The following is a 22,892-nucleotide window of genomic DNA, read 5'->3' on the forward strand; positions in this document are numbered from 1 at the left end:
GGCCTCCAAACTCAGATCATCAGGGGTGGTTTCTATGTGGCGATCCAATACAGCTGAGTGTCTGATGTACTGATGACACCCCAGCCCTTCATGCAGCATCAGCTAGGCAAGGGAGCACATGTAGATGTTAAACAACATCAGAGAGAGGAGTGCTCACTAGGGAACCCCACACATCCGGCAGTAACCCAAGTGACCCCCTCTCCCAAGCTCCACCCTCTGTTTCCAAAAATGGAGAAATGAGGTAAACCACTGGAAGGCCACCCCATGAATTCCCACATTGGTGAGGCAGTAAGTCAAAAGATCATAGTCAACTGTGTTGAATACTGCTTTGAGATCTAACAGCAACAGCACGCTGACCTACCTTAATCTAGCTGACGATGGGGACTGTCTGTCAGGGCAACCAGTGCTGTTTCTCCCATGGCCAGGGCAGAAGCTGGAATGGAATGGGTCCAGTGCCCAAGTGTCATCCAGAATGTTGCTTCCATACTAAATGTGCTAACCTAGTATTGACAACTTAGTTGGCGAGTGAAGATGAATGCTCAAACCTTTTTCCTGAGTTCACTGATCAGGTTTTGGAGACTGATATGCAGCTTGCAAACTCTTTATTGTATGGTAATGAGAGGAAGAATAAATTGGTACCTGAGATGAGGGAACCCCTAGAATGTACCTAGTTCTTCCTGATCTTTTCTACAGCCTCAACTGAACAGTTCAGAACCTTCAAAAGGTAAACCTTGAGGTATTAATCTGCTAATGGTAGTCTCAATTCATAATACTGTAGCCGGGTTTTTTTTTTTTCTTATCCAGTTCAGATCTGCATAGGGAGACATCACCAGAGCTGATACCAACCTACAATTTTCAGTCTTAAAAATAATAAAAGTCTAAGGAGGAACAGCTTTTCCTACCAGTAAAATTCTATTTTCTTCTCTACCTATCAATTGATCCTGTGTGATATGCGTCCCCATTTCTCCCCCGGTAGAGCCTCAGCCAATATGAAGTTGAGGAAGGGCTGGGCAAAAAGAAGCACTCATCTTGTTTAGTTGATACATTATTGCAGTCTTTCATACTGCAGCCTGAACCAATCCAGGTTTCAACCAAAGGTTTTATGTCATATCCACAAGTCCTTAAACAATAGGGAAAGCAATAATCAGCCGTGTGCAGAACTATGAACACAGGATCTGATGCTTTGGAAGCAGATCACCACTACGAGAAAGCCTTACATTCTCATTGTGTGGTGCTGCGTCAGTGAGTGTCATTTAGCAGTGGTTCCAACAGAATCTCACATTCAGAATCTGAACAATAAGCAAGGCCACTCTGTTCTGAACTGACATCCTACAACTGGATAGTTTCACCATGCCTCTCGCTATACACACTAATACCAGTTAATGGGAAGGCCACTCTTGTTCAGGTAGAGCACAGGCAACACCTCAGGTGAAACATGTCCTGTTGTTATGATCACAAGTGAAATAATAGGACGAGCCAAAGGTATATTTCCAATGACTGAAAGGGTGTTTGTTCCAATAACTACCCCAAACACGGGGTCCCGATTTTCTTCTATATCTATACTTGATCAGATCTGCTGATAGATAGGCACGTATCTTCCTTGGATACTTTTCAGAATCTATTTTGAAACCAGTAAAACCAAAGTTGATTTAAACTGTCTTTCCTTTTTGCTTCATAGCAGTTTGGAAAACATTATGCGTCTATTGACAGACGGCTGTTGTTGCTAATGGTTAGCCTTTATAGTAACTCGGGCATCAGGATAAGATGCTCATCTCAAGGCCATCTACCCCACCAATTTTAGTGAACAAGGGTGTCAGACAGGGTTGTGTGCTCGCCCCCTTGCTTTTCAATTTCTACATAAATTCACTTCTAACCTCCTTTAATGATTTGGCTTTACATCCTCCCAAGCTCGCCGATCGGCATATTCCAGTTCTAGCGTATGCTGACGACGTGCTTATACTATCCAGGACGCAGATTGGTATGCGAAGGGCCCTTCGCCATCTAACCCAGACCAGTCTGCAGGAAAAGTTGGAAATTAATCTAGATAAAACCAAGGTTTTAGTTTTCACCAAACGTTTCAAGGCTCATTGCTGGTTTCTAAATGGCAAACCCATTGAGCAAGTAAAAATTATTAAATACCTGGGGGTGATTTTTCATTATCAGGGAAAGCGTATGGCACATAAGAACTATGTTGCACAATCTGCGCAAAGAACAGCTGATGCCATCTACCGTTTTTACATCTCCAAAGGGGCCAAATTCTTGCCTGCAGCACTAAGGCTGCATACTGCAAAGACCAGGGTCCAGTTGCTCTATGGCGCTGAAATTGCCCCTTATTCAACCACCAAGCCGTTGGAGATAGTACAAACTAAACTCTTGCACAAACTTCTGTCTGTTCCCAGTTGTGTGCCAAACACTGCCATCAGGTTGGAATCTGGCGTCCCAAGCATCGAGACGTCTATGTGGTTAAACACCCTTTGTTACTTTTTGAGGGTTCTCTCAAAGCCAGGTGGCCTTCCCCATCTGATTTTTTTCGACTCTTTTGCGGGAACTTGGGAGAAAAGGTGTCTAGATCATTTTAGACTCTGTGATCTCTCCCCTGAGTCCGTAGCAATGATGGAACTGAGGGATGCGAAAGAACTTTTGCGCCTGAGGTTGGTTGAGCTTGAACTGAGTTCTGCTAGAGCTAGTCTTTCTGCGCACATTTTCTTAGGGAAGCAAGCCGAAGTACTGTCCCCAGCCAGGTATCTTTTCAACATCACTATCCCAAAACATCGGATAGCTTTCTCAAAAGCACGACTCAACGCACTTTTCTCTTCGGTGCTTTTGGGACGTTACGCTGGGTACCCATATCTGGAAAGATTGTGCCCCTGTAATTGCAATGAGGTCGAAACAACTCTCCACATCGTTTTGCGGTGCCCTAATTACAATGACTTGAGGGCAAGATTAATCTCTCCAATTCTCGGGTCCTTGGCGGGCAGGCCGGAGGATGAGCAGATTGCCTTCCTCCTGTCTGACGCTCATTCTGATGTTTCATCTAAGATTGCCCGTTTCTGTTATGTTGCTCAGTTGGAAAGGAGGGGAATTGAGAGTGTAAATCTTGGTTATGAATTTTAACAATATGTGCAATAGTTGGCGTCAGGAATTTTGTGTAAGAGGTGATGGGTTTGTTTTTATGATTTTGTTTTTGTTTACTGCGTCTTCCAGAGCCTTTTTTCCAAAGGGCTGCTTTGTCTTGAAATCTATTGCTTATTGTTTTTGGTACACACCATCCACATAATGAATATCTAGAGATGTGTCCCTTCCTAAAGTTGAACCGGTCCAAAGAAGGCTGATATGACTGTACCATTTTGCTGTCACATTGGGAACATTTATTAATATAATATTTAAATTTTCCCCACACATGTTATTTTCCTGACAGTCCAAAAATTCTTAGAAATATCTTTTATCTACAGCAGCAAAGAGAACAGAAGGATGTGATGCACTCCCTCTGTCCCCTCACATAGCTAGTAGGCAGAGAGCCATTGGAATAAGAGGATTAACCTTGTGCCCAGCTGAGTTTCAAACCTGGTTTGTATATACACAGTTTCTGTGTGGGACTTCACAAAGACCACAACAATGAAGAGAAAGTTCACTTTATAGAAAGAAATTCAGAGGTAAAACTTAATAAAAGAAAGGGATATAAGATAAGGATTAGAAACAGTAGTTGTTTCATGTTGAGCAGGCAAATACGGCTAGAGATGAAAAGGAGAACATCTGAAGGTGAGTTTTCATTTAATAAATTTCAAAGATATATCTTTGAACTTAAGGAAGGAACTCAAAGGAACAAAAGCTTCAAAAATTGTAGACTTACTAAAAGAGTATAAAAGTATGCAAAATATAATAAATTTGCCCCTTTTTTCCAGTGGTTGGGGCATAGACTTGGATTACTGTGATATTGAATGGTTTGCCATGGATACGGATCAAGTTTGCCTGATTATTTATTTGTTTTCTCTATGTTAGTGGGAAACTTATGACTTTAAATAAATTTCTGCCTGATAGAATTACAAATACAGATTGCAACTTTTGTCTGACGCTGAATTAAAAATATTCATACATGAAATCTGATTTGTGTTCTTTAGAATTAGTTGGAAGGGGCCATACAGACCATCTACTCCAATGCCCTGCTCCATGCAGGATCAGCCTAAAGCATCTCCGACAATCATCCAGCCACGTTTTGAAGACTGCAAATGAAGGGGAACTCATCACCTTCCTAAACAGCTGGTTCCACCTCTGAACTTTACATCATGCCCTGTAACTCTTGTCTTTATGAGGATCTATCCAGTGATTATTTGTTGAGTCTTCTAGATGTCAAATCTATTTTTTGAGCATTAAAATTTCCTATAGTGAAGCATATCCTTCCCTTGCTATATTTATGAAGGCATCTAAGGCAGTCCTATTCCAGAGAGCGTTTAGTGAAGGGTGATTTTTTGCTGCCAACAAATATGACTGAGTTTGCTGTTCTTGTGTCTTTTAAATATGAATACCTTTATATGGGTACACTGTGTGTTTTAGTTTTGTTAATTGGATTATTATTTATGTTTTTGCAACATGAAAATTACATTGTTCACTAGTTTGAGTCCAAGGAGGTAAGACAGGATAGAAATTTTTAAAGTAGGTAAATTAAACTTTCACAACAGGGATAAATTTCATGTCTTTACTACCATAATATTAAATGAAAAATGTTCTATATTTTACTTTCCCCAAATCATCAGTTTTCCTAATGTAATTACTCTTTCATTCTAGATGTACAAGGCAAATAACAAGTGCCACACTGACAATAGAATCGTAGTAGTTAAGAGCATCTGGCTAAACTTTGAAAGCAAGAGAAAACCTTTCTCATAGATGATGATGGTACTGGATTTATATCCCACATTTCACTACCCAAAGGAATCTCAGAGCAGCTTACAATCGCCTTTCACTTCCCCTCCCTACAACAGACACCCACTGTGAGGTAGGTGGAGCTGAGAGAGCTCTAACAGAAACTGCTCTTGAGAGGAACAGTTCTGCGAGAACTTATGACTGACTCAAGGTTACATCAGCAGGCACATGTGGAGAAGTAGGGAATCCAACCCGGTTCTCACAGATAAGAGTCTGCACACTTAACCACTTAGCCTTCATACGGTTCAATTACATGACTATTGTAAAAATCCTTCAAAATTTAGAAATTATATTCAGTAATTTGATGCAATCTTAAAATACATTGACCAGGGAATTTCTTCACTGTAGCATATAATCAGCACCATCTCCCTAAATTGATTTAAATTAATGCACACTTACTTTGAGTTCCTCTTCCATTTCAGATATTCGCCTTTCTAGAGCTCTTCGTTCCTACAGCAAAGTATTTGCATTATTTTTTTTTGCACAGATACCCCAGCATTTGAGGGTATTTACTTTAAACACAGTGAATCAAGTGCAATTTTAAACTTTCAAGATTAAACAACCATAAGCACAGTGGAGACAAGAGGTTGCGAGGCCAGTGATGTGTAAAAAACCCCAAACTTCTGATTTGGAATCAAGACAACAGAACAAAACCTTAGTAAAATTCTACCAACTCAATCCATTCTTTATATAAAGCTGAACAGGCAATAGATTTTATAAAGTTGGTTGGTGATTTCTCCTTTAGCTATATTTGTGATAATTGAACATATAAGAAATGCATATGACATACTGCCTGCCTGAAGAAAAAGGAAACACAAAACATAAGCTTCCATAAACAGGCAAATGTTAGTTTGCGCTCAGTACTTCACCCAAAGTAATAATAACTGTATTATTCCAGTGCATATTCTTTTATCACACATACTGGACAATAAGATTATAAGCTTGTCTTGCCTGATGTTAAGACAAATGCAGTGGCTCTCATTAATAAAGCAGCTTCAGTAGCTATTGACATTCAAATATTTTCAAAAAGTGAAAGACAAAAGCAGATTACTCCAAAGTGTACATTAACATCTGCATTCAATGGTGTTATGCAATACAACAAGCAGCATCAACTGAAATGTGTAAAACTCTGGTTAGATCATACCGCCCCGTAGATACTGACTCTTGTCGGTCACCTTTCAGATACAAACCATTTGAATTTAGTTTAATAATAGTTAAGTGACTTTGTAGGCATATTTTTCCCAGTCACATGGCTCTGATGCAACAAACAAACCATGATATGCCTTACTCATTTTGTGTCTCAAGCATACAAGAAAAATGTGCTTTGTGATGACAATACATGTTTTAAAGTCTTTGCTTGCCTCCCACCAGAATCCCCAGGTATCATATAAAAAGGTGGAATGTTATCTCAAAATCATGGTCTGATGATTCAGATGCAAAGGCAAGCCACAGGTTTTCCAGATTATAGTATACTACTTAGCATCAAACTACCATTGAGATTCTTGCTTGACATCTTCAGGTTTGATGCTCTGTAAAGATGGCTAGTACGCATAAACTGTGGTCTGTCATTACAGCTGAACTAACGAAGAGTTTAGTTCAGTCATAATGCCTGTGGCCATTCTCAAATTTATTCTCTCCATCCCTACATACCAATAAAAATTAGATTTCTGGAAAATATGTCCACATGTAGCAGTACTCAGTTAAGGAACAGTGAGTTAATTGGCATAAGTCAGAGACCAAGATCTTCACCAAAACAAGTCACAAACCAAATTTCGGACAATGCTTGTTATTATCATTATGTTAACACGGGTAACACACCCTTGTGCTAAACATACTACATAATTAACCGAATTAAAGTAGTGGCTATGTAGGACAGGGCTTTTTCTCTCCACATGTATCCAGCTGGTGCCAACTGTGCTAAATTTCTGGTGATGGTGGAAAGTGCCAACAAATTGCAGCTAGTCTGTGGCAAGCCCATTCTGCACCTGCTTAAGAAATTTACTGTTATTGATACTTATGTTTATTACATCACTAAAATTTTAACATGAGATTGCTTTATGCTGGTATTTTTGTTTATGTAACCTTGAGCACCTTTAGCAGAAAGAGTGAGATAGAAATAACTATAAATTTTTAAAATCATGATATAACAGGGGAAACTGGATAAAATAGTCAGTATACTGGCTTTGGAAAAGCACACTGCCAGCCGGGTATACTATCAATTGCACATTCGGCTGGAGGTCCAATGGAAATCCACACAAACTATATTCCCTTGTTCAGTTGTTGCGATTATGCAAATCATGGACATCAGATAATTGTAAGGGCATGTACATGTGAGTGCATTTTGGTTACAAGCCCAGTGACCGCCCTGTGTGCTCCCAGAGACAACTGGAATAGGTTCAATATATGAGCTAGTCTCTTAATCACTGCCATCTAGAGAAAATGCTACTAACTTTGACTCATATAAGCAGCTGCTTTTACAATATTTTACAGTATAAACATGTTTAACAATTCCTGCAAATATCAAAGATGTAATAGTCTAAGGAGTGGGAAACAATGCATTCTTCACTACTCTCTAAGCTATTAGTTTTTAGAATGTAAGGCCGTTGAGAATTCTGAAACATGAGAAGGCTATTACACCTATTTCATAATAAGCAAATCTTACTAATGGAGAACACCATAATCTAGACTGGACTATTATAATGTGTTCTACTTGAGGCTACCTTGAAGATTGTTTGGAGACTCTAGCGACTGCAGAATGCTGTGGCTAGACAGCTGGTTGAGGCTAGTCACTGAGAGCATCTGATCCCAAAATTATGGCAATTACATTGTAGTACCTTTAAGTAGCACCTTTAAGACTAACAACTTTTATTGTAACATAAACTTTCAAGAAACACAGATCTCTGCATCATATGCAACATTGGCTACTGATTTGCTCCTGAGCCCATTTCAAGTTCTTGATTTTGATCATTAAAGTGCTACATGGCTTGAGACTGGGGTATCTAAAGGACTGTCTTCTTCCTTATGTTCATCTTGGGAATTAAGATCACAGGGAGAGGCCATCAATCAACGAAGCTTATACGGTAGGTATACGACAGAGGGTCTTTTCAGTGGCAGCTCCATGATTATGGAACAACCTTCCCAAGAATGTGTGTTGGCCCCTCACTTTCAGTCATTAGGAAGCAGACAAAGACAGTTTTATTTAGGACTGTATTTATTAGGTTTAGTAGCAGTCCTGAGTTGCGATTTTAAATGTTGGTTTTTATGTTTTTCATATATATATGCCTCCTATAAGACACTCTGTTCTGATACAATTGCTAGGGATGTTTTTATTTTCACAGTTTTCCAATTCGGCCTGTTTTACAAGAGGGTCAAAGTCATAGGAAGGAACTTACCCTTTTTTCCATTTCTAACAGAGACCTGTCAGCAAATCTTTCTTGTCTCTGGAAAAGAAAAATTGATGACATGCAGGGTCAAGTACAGCAAGAGGAGTCACAGTGAAAATACAGACAATAAGAAACACTTTGCTATATTTTTGAAATAGTACTAGCATAATAATATGCTAATCAAAAGATAATATTACCTTTTCTTGTAATATGTAAGTTCCAAGCATGGACACAGAGTTCTTTTCCTAAGATTAACTTACAAGTCTAAACTCACTGAAGGATGCTTTATCAACTTCTGCAGTATGAAAAACACAACCAACAATATGACAGACTAAATTATTTTAACAGAAGTATAAGATATAGAAGACTATATGGAAGATGCTAGCAATGCTCAACCACTGTAAGCCAATATTTCCTAATAACTAGCACCAATTATGGCTCACTGCTAGATCCTTTGCTTTGCATGCATAAGGTTCCAATTAATTTCCTGGCATCTTTGGAAAGGACCTATACTTAGGATCCTGGAGGGTAACTGTCAGCCAGAGCAAACAATACTATCCTTGACAAACCTGTAGTCTGACTCAGTATAACACAGCATCATGTGTCCCTGCTCAGATTTAATATAGGAATTTTGCAATGGAGACAAAGTAAGACGGTTCCAGTGCAAACAGCTATGCAAAGTGACCACTCACAGACAAAATAAAGGTTTCTACATAACTGGGGTGGAGGACTCCCATGTATGTGATACTGTAAAAGAAAAATACCACACCACCTCTGATGGCATAAGGCACAGAAGAAAACCAAGCATGAAATACTGAAAGCAGTTTGGAGTCAAAGTCAGCCTAAGCACAACTGCCTTTTTATCACTGTGTGTGTGTGTGTGTGTGCGTGCGCGTGCAAGGTTGCCAACCTCCAGGTGGGGCCGGGCAATCTCCTAGAATTACACCCAATCTCCAGGACAAAATGGCTGCTTTTAAAGTTATGGCATTATACCCTGCTGAAGTCCCTCCCCTACCCTCTCCAGGCTCCACTGCCAAATCTCCAGGAATTTCCCAGCCCAGAGTTGGCAATCTTATATGTCAGTGCATGCAAGGAAGGGGAACCACCAGCCTCCTATTTACACTACTACAGCTGACTTACCTTACAGCTGTTCCAAGTTATTATTTTACATTGTTAGATTTATAACACTACAAACAATTATGAATGTTGGCCTAACTCTTAATTACAAAGATCACATACTTCATATTTTCATTTTTCTACTTTACTATAGCTCTTGGAGGTACGTGAATCAGACATGTAACGTAGGAATTCTAATTTTGCTCATGTTGTAGTGGTAAAAGCTATGGGAACCTCCCTAATTTATTTATGTCACTTATCATCCACATTACTCACTTGGACTCAAGGTGGATTACATGCTTAATATGGTTTTATATACTAAATAAGAGTTGTGTGCCAAGTTTTTACAAAGGATCAAAAGTATTCAGAACCATTAAAGGCTGTATACACCACATCCGGAGAAAATGCCACTCCCATTATTGGATTTTGGAGATCCTTATTTTATTGAGAAATTTGAAATACCTGAGTTGCCTTTTCCAACTGTAGCTTAAGATCTGTCAGCTCCATGTTGGTATCGTGTAGTTGTGCTTTCAGTTTCTCATTTTCAGCTAGAATTTGTTCATAAAGCTAAGGAAAATTCAATATAGGTTTTATAATAATCCTTTTAACCTGGATTATGAATTATAACATGGCTGCAATTTGTTTATGGAATGGACTTTAGTTCTTTTGAGAGAAATTAATTAAAATATTTACACCCCACCTTTTCTCACTCAAGGTGCCTTACAAATTACAACAAAACCCCCCCCCCCCAACAATTAAAACCAACAGAATAAAACAATTTACAACCAAAAAAACGACAATTAAAGCCAACAGAATAAAACCCCTCTTATAAAAAGGCCAACATCTTGGTACTGTTGAGCTATTCTGTTGGACTGAACATCGTAATCTGTTTTTACTGTTATGCTGTTTTGTTATGTTGATTTTATTGTAATTTTATTATCCATGTTGTGCTCCGCTTTGAGCCCCTATGGGGAATGGACGGAACATAAATAAACAGATAACAACAACATTACAGATAAATTTACTTACTAATTAACAATTCTATCATTTGAATAATTCTATTCCATAAACGAACTAAACTATCTATATCTTTGTTTTTTCTTAAAGCAGTCAACTTCACCAGAATACAAATTTCCTTAAAGCCTGAAGACCTTATTTAGCACATAGGGAGGAGATAGTCTTTTAGTCCTAGGCCATGAAGTTATAGCTTGCATATACCATTCAGGGACAACAATTTACCTGGTATGAAACATTATGCTAGTATTGCCTCAACAGAGATAGGATGAAGTGTTACTCTGCCTTGAAGAATTTCTAGTACAGAATGGTACAATTTTAACAGCATAGAGTCAGTGGAAAGAGCTAAGTATCCTAAATTTTCCTACAACATGACATCCTTCAATACACAGAAAGCAACAGTAGAACAGGCAGAGCTGCTTGAAGGTACAAATAGTTCAGAAAGTTAAGGGAAGGAAAGATGACAGAAAGACATCACAGGGGACTTGAGATAATGGAACCTGTTCGCTGTTGGTGGAAGGAATACAGACCATAAAGGAAATTAATGAAGCACGGGTACATTTAACACTTAAATAACATAGGGCAGCCTAGTCTACCTATAAGCATAGGAGAGCAACTGCACCAAGTGTAACAAAACCGGAGCCTGCATAAGGAAATACCATGGGATGAAGACACATCAAAAATGCATCTGCCTCATGAAAGAAAACAGGAGACTTATCCATAGGGCAGCTTGCTGCTAGTTTGAATAAAAAAGGTTGCACTAAACCTAGCAAAGTATGTAGGGCGAGCTGACAGAGAACCAAAGATAAGGAGATGGTGATTAGGGAAGCTTTCCTCAAAGTTTCCCTTTTCTGTTTCAAGATGATGATGATATTGGATTTATATCCCGCCCTCCACTCCGAAGAGTCTCAGAGCAGCTCACAATCTCCTTTACCTTCCTCCCCCACAACAGACACCCTGTGAGGTGAGTGGGGCTGGAGAGGGCTCTCACAGCAGCTGCCCGTTCAAGGACAACCTCTGCCAGAGCTATGGCTGACCCAAGGCCATTCCAGCAGGTGCAAGTGGAGGAGTGGGGAATCAAACCCAGTTCTCCCAGATAAGAGTCTGCACACTTAACCACTACACCAAACTGGCTCTCTTCAAAAGTTAGCTTCCAGCTCTTAAAGCAATGCGTGCATATTGAGTCCAACTACTTAAACACAGACATCCAGAATTATTACAAAGGCTCAAAGTTATATTATGTTAAACTGCTATTGTTAAACTCTAGATACCTTTTTAAAATCTGTTGTATCTTCTTTATCTAGCTTACTGGAATATGATTTGCGGTCTTCCAAGTAACCGTACCCAGTCCGTCCTAGTACTGAATCGTAACGGTCTCCTGTTGATCCCAAGTCATATCTTAAAGGAAAAGTTGCACAAGTTTTACTGCAAAAATCCAATTATTTATATAAATTTAGAACTCATATATGTCATCTTATTTGCAGTCCTTGTTGAACCGGTGGTGAGTGGTTAGATTAACAGCTGGACAACTGCAGGTGGCCTCCATCCCCTTGCCAGCCCAGCTGCAGGCCCAAGTGTTGGCCTTGCCACCACGGCTTTTTCAAACATAGCCGTACCATTTTCCAAACTTTCTAAACTTCAGGAACCTCACTGCGGAGCATCAGAGGGCCTGAGTATCAGCCTCAACACTGTGGTTTTGGTTAGTTTCACCACTGCTGTGCTAATCACCATACTCATTACCATGGCTTGTTCTGCAGCAGTGGCACTTGTTACTATCAGGAGGTTACTGACGAACCTGGAACGTACTACCACCTTTTCCCACAACTGTCACATCTGAAGCCCTCAACCAGAGAGTAAACAAAGAGAGGAGCGAAGAGGTGAGCCCTCAATGTGTTTGACGGACCTGGCCCTTCCGTGACCACCCTGATAGTCCTAGGCCAGCCTTGAAAACTCCTGACAAAGGTTGTTTTTGTGGGCAGCTGTGTTCTGGAGGTGCGACCAGTGGAGGTGTCTGGGTCTTGTGGAAAACTGGAGGTTGCCTCTGGGCTCCTACTATTCTGGGTCATCAAAGAAGAAACTGTTTGGGCTCTCCTTATGTTAGAGAAAAAGACCTGGACACTTACAGCACTTCATATGCTTTCAGTTTGCTGGGGCAAAATGTCAGAGATGTTAGTTAGGTAGAAGGGAGAATCAATATTTATTGATTGTTTAGAAACTGAGGTTTTTTTAGCTTACTCAGAGTTAGTTGGAGAGGGTAGCAAGTTGGGAGGTTGTGGTTTTAACCTTTAAGGCCCTGAACAGCCAGGGAACAATCATACCTGCTGCCTCTCCCAATATATACTACGAAGGGCCCTGAGATCGGCTGATCAACTTTGACTGGCAATCCCCTGCCCAACAAATGTCTGTTTAGCCTTGACTAGGGCCATGGCCTTTTCATCCACAGGCCTGACCTGGCGGAATGAACTCCCTATAAAGGTCAGGGCCCTGTGGGATTTATTGCAATTTCACAGGGCCTGCAAGATGGAGCTATTCCCCACCAGGCTTTCAGTTGAGGTAGTGGATGTCCAATAGGATCAGCCCCTTCTGCCCAAACCTGCCAATCTGTTTAAACCTGTTCATATTGCCTAAACTGTTGACTTAAACTGTTGACTTGAACCATCACTGAGCAGATGAGTTACTCCTATCTGATCAGACCAAGGAACTAATGTTGCCATCCAAATGTTGTTTAAATGGACATAATTTTAATTTTTTTTAGAGATATTATATGATGCATTTATTGTTTGACTCTGTGTTGTAACCCGCCCTGAGCCTGCTTTGGCAGGAAGAGTGTGATAGAAATCACATTAATAAAATAGAAATAAATAATCGTCCATGTCTCTCCAATTTCTTTTATCTTCCAGTTTTATTATACATATATTTTTATTTTCATAAATCACTGCTATACCAGCACTGAAGTAAGATGAACGTGCAAGAAAGTATTGAAATTGAAAAATGGAAATGGAACTTACAAAAAACTCAGTTCAGCCACCACAATGATAGCATGTAATTGCTTCCACACAAGTGGGCTTTGCAAACCTGCCTTTTGCAACTAATGGCAGTATTAATGAAACACTACAATCAGGAACTCCTTTGCATATTAAGCCACACACCCCTGATGCAGCCAATCCTCCAAGAGCTCACAGGGCTTTTTGTACAGGGCCTACTGTAAGCTCCAGGAGGATTGGCTACATCAGCGGTGTGTGGCCTAATATGCAAGCGAGTTCCTGCTACAAAAAAAGCCCTGACTACAATGAATATTTTTTCCATGCAAGCAGTAGAAGTTCCCAGGAGTATACTGTAATGGCAAAGGCCCACATGACCACTCTGCCACTGCTGTGTTTAAACTGCATGTAAGCTTCTAAAATTTTAATATTTATCTGAAGAGTGTGGCTGGCAGTGGATCCCTGATTTGTGTTTATTTTTCCCCATACACATAATGACTTGCTCAAGCCATAAGTACTAACACAATTTTTAAAATTACATGGCACATCTTTTAAAAAATCCAAACTGTAAAAGAGCAAATACCTTGAAAGGCTTTCACCCTGAAAAAGAAATTAAACAAAGCAACTTTACACAACTGTATCTCTGTTACAGGATTAAGCAAGCAGTAAACAAATTCCCGCAGAACAGCAAAACAATAACTGAACACCTTTAAAATCATGGGCTCTGATCGTATATACTACTTGAGTCATCTTAGAAATGACAACAAATTATATCACAGAATGAAAGTATAGGCCAGGGTCCAAGGAGAGGCTGCCAAGACCTTGGGCATATTAACCCCCCCTTTGAACAGCAGACATACAAAACAAACTACTGCTTTATGTCCCTTTTGTTTAAAAAGTTGTTTGATAGGAAGAGGGAAGATTATACTTGAGAAGAACAAGTCCAAAAACTCTTTGGTATAGCACAACTAGAATTCTGCAAAGTATTTCTGAGATTCTGAGTACATCAGGAAGCAAAGGTATATGATTCCTCTTCTCTATTTTTGATCAAGGTCATAAAAACATACTAAAAGATCCTACTGTTTTATGCTTTTAATAGCCAATTCTATATACCCTGTTAGGTAGCAAAATCATCACAGTTTTTTTCTTATGTCGATTTTACACTGGATTCTTTCTCTTTTTTTGCTTCCATCACATAATGAGAATAAGTATTCACCCCATCAAGGAGAAAAAAGAATCACAGGAAACTTCAGTTTCCAATGAAAAGGCAAATACAAATGAACTCATTCCAATGAAATATTCACCATGTGAAACTGCTGTGGTAAAGACAACATTCTGATGACAGTAATACATCAAAATGTAAAAGGAGAGTGGGGCAGTAGTGAGTGTACTATAGTCTGATGACAAAAAGCCATCTGCAGTATGGAGCAGGGTAAATCTATGTGTTGAGTTGTTCATTCTTATTCAGTAATTCCTATTTCCTTATATTATACTCTTAATAGTCTGGACTGTATATTCATTTTCTCCCTTGCTCAAACATGTATCCAATTGTGCTTGCTTTGGCATTTCACTTGCTAGCAACTTTTCACAAGATGCACAGGAGGAAGACTTTAGCTGTGGAACTATTAACTTGCAGCCATAGCAACGTCTGGCTCTGGCCAGACAACCTTGAGTGCCCTGAGAAGACTCTCTCTGTTATGCACCTAATCCTGGGAACCTTAATGGACAGGGGCTAGCTCTAGCTTGCGCACCTTTTTGCTTGGTTCTGCTTGCAAGTTACCCCATTGTTAGCAATGGCTTTGTAGCAAAGGGTCCATTGCTCTGTATCGATCTCCAATAAACTTCTGACCATTTTCATATGCGCTGAGTTAACTGGGATCAGTAACTGGCAAAACCTCGCAATTTCTGAAGTTAATGAAGTTATTTGAATACATGGGTATGCATTGTTTTATATGTAATGCAAGTGTTTTTGTCATTGCATGAACAAGACACAGAATAGGAGATTGTTGAGATGAACAGGCAAGTTACTACATGGAGCAGAAAAGCTGAGAACAACAGAGCTGAACGTTGTAGAGAACAATACTTATGAGAAATTCAAATGAAGTCATCAACTTTTTTAAAAAAACTCCAGGCCTGAAGCAAATACATACAGTACAAAAATCCACTTTAGGTACATAAAGTAACTTAAATAATTACCTGTGCTTCTTTTTTATTTGTTCCCTCCTCTGAGTCAGACTGATGCTCTTGTTCATTTTCATCGCTCTGGAAAAAGAAAAGCCATTTAAATTATTTATATACATACTCCCCAGTCTTCAGGTATTATTTTTACAAGAAAACAAGTATTATTTATTTATTTATATTTTTTTAACTGTCCTCCCCTGGCAAGCCAGGCTCAGAGCAGTGTGCAACCTAGTTAACACCTGTCCCTTTCTGATGATGCAAATTTAAACACAGGCACTATAAGCCTTTCTCAAGAGGAGGAAAAAACAGACACAGTAAGTGATGTGGTTAATGGAGGGGACAGAAGCTGGTGTATTTATATTAATTTGGGCTACCCTGTTATGTCTCTCAGAATTCTTGGAGACTTACAATGAGAGAAAACAAATTGGTAGACAGCACAATAAATATCCCTTCAACAGCATACCTGGACTGGATGTCTTAGGACAGAATGGCATATTACTTCTGCAAACATGAGTACTAGGAAATGCTAATTATAGCAGCTGGGTGGAATTTGTAGGGGAGAAAAGAGAGAGGCCAATTTAATCCTATACCCAATAGTCTTTTTCTCCAACAGGAAAAGCTGGGGAGGGAGAGCTAAGGCAGGTGGTGTTAAGTATTCCCACTTGCACATTATCCCCTGCAAATTGCTTTCCCCACACAATTATTGTTACATGCCAAACACAGATTTGGGGTCCTTACTGGAAGCATATGTGAGAAACCGGTCAGGGTCAGCTTGGAAGGATGACCACTAAGAATTTTTTGTCACCTCCACCCAGTACCTCAGGCACCCACCTAGAAATCCTATCAGAAGTATACAAAATAGGCACCAAACGTTTTTAAATTTCAAAAATCATAAAAAGAATATTTATTAGTTCATAAAAGGCAAGGAAGAGGGATACAATAATATTAATTCGTTGTATTAAAAGTAAATCAGTTGGCAGGCAGATGGTGGGCAAAATAATCACTAAACACCAGAGGTTTGTCAGGCTGAGATACTAATATAATTATAAACAGGCAGGCTTTAAAACTATACAAAAGTCCTCCTTTCAGAGTGTTTGCGTATTCTCAGTTTAAACTAGGAGTCTGCTCTGTTGTGCTGACAGAACCCCACAGAGAGTTTTGCCTCACAGAAGGTGTCTGGCTGTGACCCCCTTCTGACCAGAAACTCTCTCACTGACAGAAGGTTTTATTTACTTCTGTCTCCCAAGGAACTTAGCCCACTGGCTATTCTCAGCTCCTTGTCCAGTTGCTTCACACAGCAACTCTTCAGCTTCAGTACCCAGTCTCTACTCCACTGTTCAGTACACAAGCTCCAACTCCAAAAACCAAAACAAAACTCCGAGGTGTTTTCTCTTCAGCAAACCTCTTCAATTTGCTACATTTTAATTACCATGGCTGCATCCCAGTCGATCGTTGCAAAGCTGTTCCCAGCTTCCAGGTTAAGTGCCTGAGTCCATTACAGCATACTTTACAGACTGGTCTATTTACTTGCTGAAGAATAGCTGGTAAAACCAGACTCAGGCAAAACTCAGTTGTCAAGTATTAGCCTCTACAGAAAAGGGCAGTATTGTGGGTAGTTATGACTTGAGGCTTTAGGAAAGACATGCACCCATACTGGCACAGATGTTGTCCTGTCAGAAGCCTTTTACAAAGATTTGTCTCTGTTATGAATTCTGTCTTTCTAACCACCAGGACCAGAATCTTAATCTTTGAAATAAATAATCAAGTTCTGAAAGATTCAACTGTTCTGTATAGTACATTCTTCAGAACTTTGTATTGTGTAGTCTCAGTGTTAACCACTTTGTTTCTATCCTTTAAATTTAGGTAAGAAAAACCCCATGCATAGGATAGGGGATACTTGTCTGGGCAGTAATATGTGCAAAAGGATCTAGGGGTCTTAGCGGATCATACACTGAACATGAGTCAACAGTGTGATGCAGTAGCTAAAAAGGCAAATGCAATATTGGGTTGTATTAACAGAAGTATAGTGTCCAGACCACGTATAGTGATGGTATCGCTTTACTCTGCTCTGGTAAGACCTCACCTGGAGTACTGTGTTCAGTTTAGGGCACCACATTTAAAGATGGATATAGACAAGCTGGAACAAGGGCAACAAAGATGGTGAGGGGTCTGGAGACCAAGTCCTACGAAGAAAAGTTGAAGGAGCTGGGCATGTCTAGCCTGGAGAGGAGGCGGCTGAGAGGTGATATGATCACCAAGTACTTGAAGGGCTGTCATATAGAGGATGGTGCAGAATCGTTTTCTGTCGCCACAGAAAGTAGGACCAGAACCAATGGGCTGAAATTTAATCAAAAGAGTTTCTGGCTCAACATTAGGAAGAACTTCCTGACCATTAGAGCGGTTCGTCAGTGGAAAAGGCTTCCTCAGGAGGTGGTGGGCTCTCTTTTTTTGGAAGTTTTTAAACAGAGGCTGGATGGCCATCTGACTGCAATGCAGATCCTGTGAAATTAGGGGGGTGGTATTTGTGGATTTCCTGCATTGTACAGGGGGTTGGACTAGATGACCCTGGAGCTCCCTTCCAACTCTATGATTCTAGGTTATGGTCCTCAAGGTTCCTTTCTGGGGAACTGTTACAGACATTAGCCCTAGTCCCTGCAGGAAAATGACTTACTCTGCATTTTAGGGAGAGTTCTTGTAAAGTGTATGGAAAACCCCCCAGATCTTACTAGCTGATCTGAGCCTATAGCCTCAATCCTGCTCATCTTATCATGCTTACCTTTAAAAAAAATGAACAAATAAATAGGGAACCATAAATTAAAACTTCTGTTTTGGAAGCTGGCTGTGCCACTGTTTCACCTCCCACATTATGGAAGCTTGTTTTACACAACATCTCAGTGCAAGCCTTGGTAAATTTTTCTTGCATCTAGAAGCCAGCCCAAAATTTTAGGGGACAAAGTCATCCATAACAAATACAATATTTTTATAATGTAAGTCACCTCAAATGGGTCATTGGAGAGAAAGCTTGTGTGTGTGTTCTTGAATTTGTATTATTATTTACTTGTTTTAAAAATCTTACATCACCTTTTAGGTTGCATACAAGTAAAGCAATGAAGTTAAATATTTATAAAGTTACTGTCATCTTTTATAAAGCCAAACATCTTTTTAAATCCAGTTATACTAAGAACATAGAGCTATCAATTTTTGATGAAAAGATTGTATTTTTTTGTGAAAAGTTTGTTGAATGGATAATTTATCACATTTTTACATATAGTACAATGCCACCTTTCTAAAAGAAGAGCAAACAAAAATTAAAACCTATGAAACAAAAGTCTGTAAAACCTAAAAGTGAAACAACAACAGCATAAACCTTAAAACAGTCAGAAAGCCATTTTAAAACTACAAGCTTGCAGTAAAATTAATCCAACAGGTTAAAATATGGAATTAGCAATGACAATTTTTCTGAAGCTGTCTTGAGTCTGGTATGATCGCGTAAAAAGTAACAAATAAATATCTTTATTTTTTATCATTATCATCACTGATAATTGTGTGTATTTCTCTTCAGGCAGTTACTGTAGGGGTCTGCAAATCCATATGCACACTAAGCATTGTCATTTTAATCCTTCTGTCATTATCTACTTTCTCAACCAACAGATAGTAATAATATAACTAGTATCGTGGCAAGGGGGTGGGGTTTCATTGCATTTTTAAAAAATATTGACTAGAGATCCTCATACTTGAAAAGATTGGGAACTACTTTCAAAAAGTTGCTGAAGTTTTGACACCAATCCATGATTTTCTACAGCCATGCTTATATTTTGAAAAAAAGAGACCAGTTTCAATATGGCAGAATATTGTTCACAAATTGATATTAGTTTAAGCTTATAACTGATGGCTGAACGGCATAATGATCTCCTGCCTTCCTAGACAACAGCAGTAGCTAAGGGGTCTATGACAGACAGAAGGTTATCCTGCCCCTGAAAGGTAAAACGACTGTTTCACCTCTGAGCCTACAGGGGTTCTGTATGGAGAGGAATGGAATGCTGGATGGAAACACAACAGCAGTGAGTTTGGGTCTGCCTCAGCAAGAGAACAGACTGTTTAAAGGGTACCTCTGCCTGGTAGCATGGCAGAGAGTTTTAACTGAGAGAAGGCAGAGAACCTGGTTGTGAGGCTTGTTTCTGCTGATGAACAAACATTGTATCATTTAATATGACGCTTGGAAAACAGCAGGCTGATGAGGGTGGAATCCTGTGTGTGTGAGAAAGAATCCAACCTGATGTCTAGGCAGTGGAAGTCTGTTTGTAACTGCAAGTGTTAAAAAGAAATACAAATCACAATCTGAAGTCATAACTAGCTTAAGTACCTCACCAGGCTTCCCCTGACACTGTCTGAAGACCTGTGCAGCTGAACTGTTCTTTCAAACAATCCATAAATAAACATGTGCTATTTTATGCAACTTCTGTCTCTGTGATCTCCATGTCCTTCTTGCTTACCATAAACATTACCTCATGGCAGCAAACCCAAAGCCTTTATACCGCCTACCTTATTACTGAAGGAAACATTTTATTTTAACGGACTGTAATTCTCTGGATTCTTAAGAGGCTGTGTGGGCCACCTTGGTTGATTTATAGGAGTCTTTCACAGGGTCTTTTGTTCCACTCATGGAAAACTCACACAGAGACTGTGGCTGAACTGGTGATCCATGAAACAGAGTTCTGTATACAAAGGCATGATCCGTGCTAAGAGTGCTATTTAAATCACGGTGCCTACTTTGAACATTACCTGTATCTAAAATGTCAAAAACACAGTGTAGAAGCTACATTTTCAGAAACGGTTCATTGCATGGTAATGCCACATTCACTGAACAAATACTGTTGGATTGAATGTTCCCTAACTGTTTGCAAATACATATTTAGTGGCAGATCCAGGTGGGTAGAGTCCAGTGTCATCTTAAAGGTGCCACTGGACTCTAGATTTAGTGGCAGTTACAGTGGATTCTCACTTACATCTTGAGTCCAAAAAGAAACTCCAGTTGATCTTCGTTTTTCTCTTGGTCGTCTTCTTTCCCTTATTGATTTTGTTTGTGACTTATCCTCTTCTTTTTCTTCTTCTTTCTTTCCAGCTTCTATTTAAATAGTAATGTTTTATATTTTAATGAAGCCCAGAAAGTATTCTTTATGCTACAAAGTTTTTTTTATTGTGATTCCTCAAGCAAGGCGCCCAGTACCCAGTTTTATCAAATGTCTAAAATATTTTTTTAAAATACAGAAAACAGAACTTATTCAGCCACTGTTCTCTTTATATATTGTCCTGTTATTCTAGCTTTACCTCAGCCAATCTAAATTGAATACATAAGACTTTAATTTTGATAATTAAAGCCTAATATCTCTATCAGTGCTTTCACATGTTGAATGTCTGCATGTTGATTTTGCTATTCTTGCACAGTAAAAATCCAGTTGCAAAGCACATTATTTAGTGAGTGTGAACATCTTCAAACACATTGGTAAAACTGCCAGACCATATATATTAATATAAATACTTGTTTAGCTAGAAGCATCAAGAGTTCAATGTGCAATAGACTCCCTTGGAGAAAAATGTGTGTTTAATTGTATTTTCATCTCTGGTAATGCATTTAAAATGAGCAACGCCCAGATCACGGGAAGAATCACCCTCTGAAAAAAATCTGATTTCAAATACTGAGTTAGCAAAATCAAGCTTGAATTTCCAGATTCTGACTGTTCAGCTCCAAAATTCTTTTATTAACTTGTACAAGAATAATGAAGCAGGCCTGCCCAGGCACATAACATGCCTTTGCTATCATGCACTTTACCACTGTTTGCCACTGAAAGAACATAAGAAATCACAAAATCCAGATACTTGTATATTTCATTGCTCCAGTTTTCAGGGCTGAAAAAAATGAATTTATATTAAAGAAAAGCAATATTCTTGTATGGCCATACTCTAACAATGTTCAGATTATTTATCAGAACAATTCCACCATAACTCAAAACTAAAATTCAACACCAGAAGCATTGTAGATGTTTTAAAAGCAAGTACACACTTGTCCTACAGATAAGAGATTAAAGACAACAATTCTCAAAGAAGCCTTCGGAAGAAATACTGATGCTAGGAGTGCTGATAGCACAAGAAAATTGTTACTTGTTTTACCCACTACGTGCTAAGATCTACCATAGCAATGTTTTCACTGACCATGAACAACAAAGAAGGAAGTAACAGAACCCTTACCTCTCTCACTTTCCTTTGCTCCACTCCTGGAATATGCAGAAGTTATACCTATAAGGCTGTTTGGTCTGTTTAACTGGCTTGAAGAGAGAGAACTAGAAGAGGTGGGAATTGAAGAAGTTGATGAAGTAGTTGATGATGTAGTTCTATAACGATGATACGGCTATTCAAAAGGAACAAAAAATGCAAATCAATTCTGAAATGTTAGGAAGCATGTCAATCCAGATATTTTAATTAAGTAAACCACTTACTACCATAAAACAAAAGCATCCAATACCTCCTCGACAGTTCGTGTATATCTTTGCCTATAATCATCATCCTTAGCTTCCAATTCCTTTTTTTCTTCCTGTTTTTCTTTGTCTTGTTTTTCTTTTTCCTCCTTTTCTTTTTCTTCATTCTCCTGTTCTCTAGGTCGGGAAGCACGACTTCTACCAATAGTTTTTTCAGCTTCCTGAAGATCAGTCAGTGTTACACCCTGCAGAAGAACCCCACCCCAAAGCATAAGTATCTATCATCCAAAGTAACATATACTGGCATTAATACAAAATTTATTAAGGTAAACACTTTTTTAAAAGGGGGGGGGATAAAATAGGTGTTTGTGACATTTAACAGCTCTGACTGCAGCTTCTCAAACTATGTTCTGCGCTCACATATAGATGCCAAGGTATGAGTATTCACCAGTTCAAGATGTACACTTGCAAAACTAGCCACAATGCAGTTGTGGCAGCTGGGAAAAGCCTGGGCATTCACCAGAGTATTTTAACAGGAAAGAGTTGTTTCTATGAATGTGCCCTTTTCAGTTCACAAGTGTAGGATAGTTTTAGAGGATAGCCATGTTAGTCTGCAGTAGTGAGTCTACTACCTTGGGGTATTTCAGGGGACAGGCTTTCAAGAGTTAAAGCCCTCTTCATCAGATATGTATCTGATAGGCTACTGGATTTGAATCTAAGAACAGGATAATCTGTCTTGGGCAAGAGTCAGATTACTGGACTCCTTGGACTCATTTTCATACATCAATCTGCTTTACGATAGATTGGCTGGAGAGCAAAGGGCAAAC

The 22,892-nt window shown here is 39.2% G+C and overlaps 1 protein-coding gene across 6 annotated transcripts in view; it reads right to left on the reverse strand.

Annotated features, from left to right (window-relative positions):
• Positions 1–22,892, reverse strand: part of PPP1R12A (protein phosphatase 1 regulatory subunit 12A) — a 190,562-nt gene that overhangs the window by 16,941 nt on the left and 150,729 nt on the right. For 3 of the 6 annotated variants that reach the window (XM_060245126.1, XM_060245129.1, XM_060245130.1), the window contains 9 exons: positions 22,113–22,310; positions 21,839–21,998; positions 20,599–20,717; positions 15,608–15,673; positions 13,995–14,011; positions 11,702–11,828; positions 9,879–9,983; positions 8,310–8,357; positions 5,317–5,367 (listed from right to left, as the gene is read on the reverse strand). In XM_060245126.1, coding sequence (XP_060101109.1) covers positions 5,317–5,367; positions 8,310–8,357; positions 9,879–9,983; positions 11,702–11,828; positions 13,995–14,011; positions 15,608–15,673; positions 20,599–20,717; positions 21,839–21,998; positions 22,113–22,310 — 891 coding nt within the window. Of the gene's footprint in view, positions 1–5,316; positions 5,368–6,061; positions 6,093–8,309; positions 8,358–9,878; positions 9,984–11,701; positions 11,829–13,994; positions 14,012–15,607; positions 15,674–20,598; positions 20,718–21,838; positions 21,999–22,112; positions 22,311–22,892 lie in introns of all 6 variants that reach the window. The other 3 variants (XM_060245131.1, XM_060245128.1, XM_060245127.1) reach the window with 2 other exon arrangements.

The sequence above is a fragment of the Heteronotia binoei genome, chromosome 8 (assembly GCF_032191835.1).
Source record: "Heteronotia binoei isolate CCM8104 ecotype False Entrance Well chromosome 8, APGP_CSIRO_Hbin_v1, whole genome shotgun sequence".
Classification (NCBI taxonomy): domain Eukaryota; kingdom Metazoa; phylum Chordata; class Lepidosauria; order Squamata; family Gekkonidae; genus Heteronotia; species Heteronotia binoei.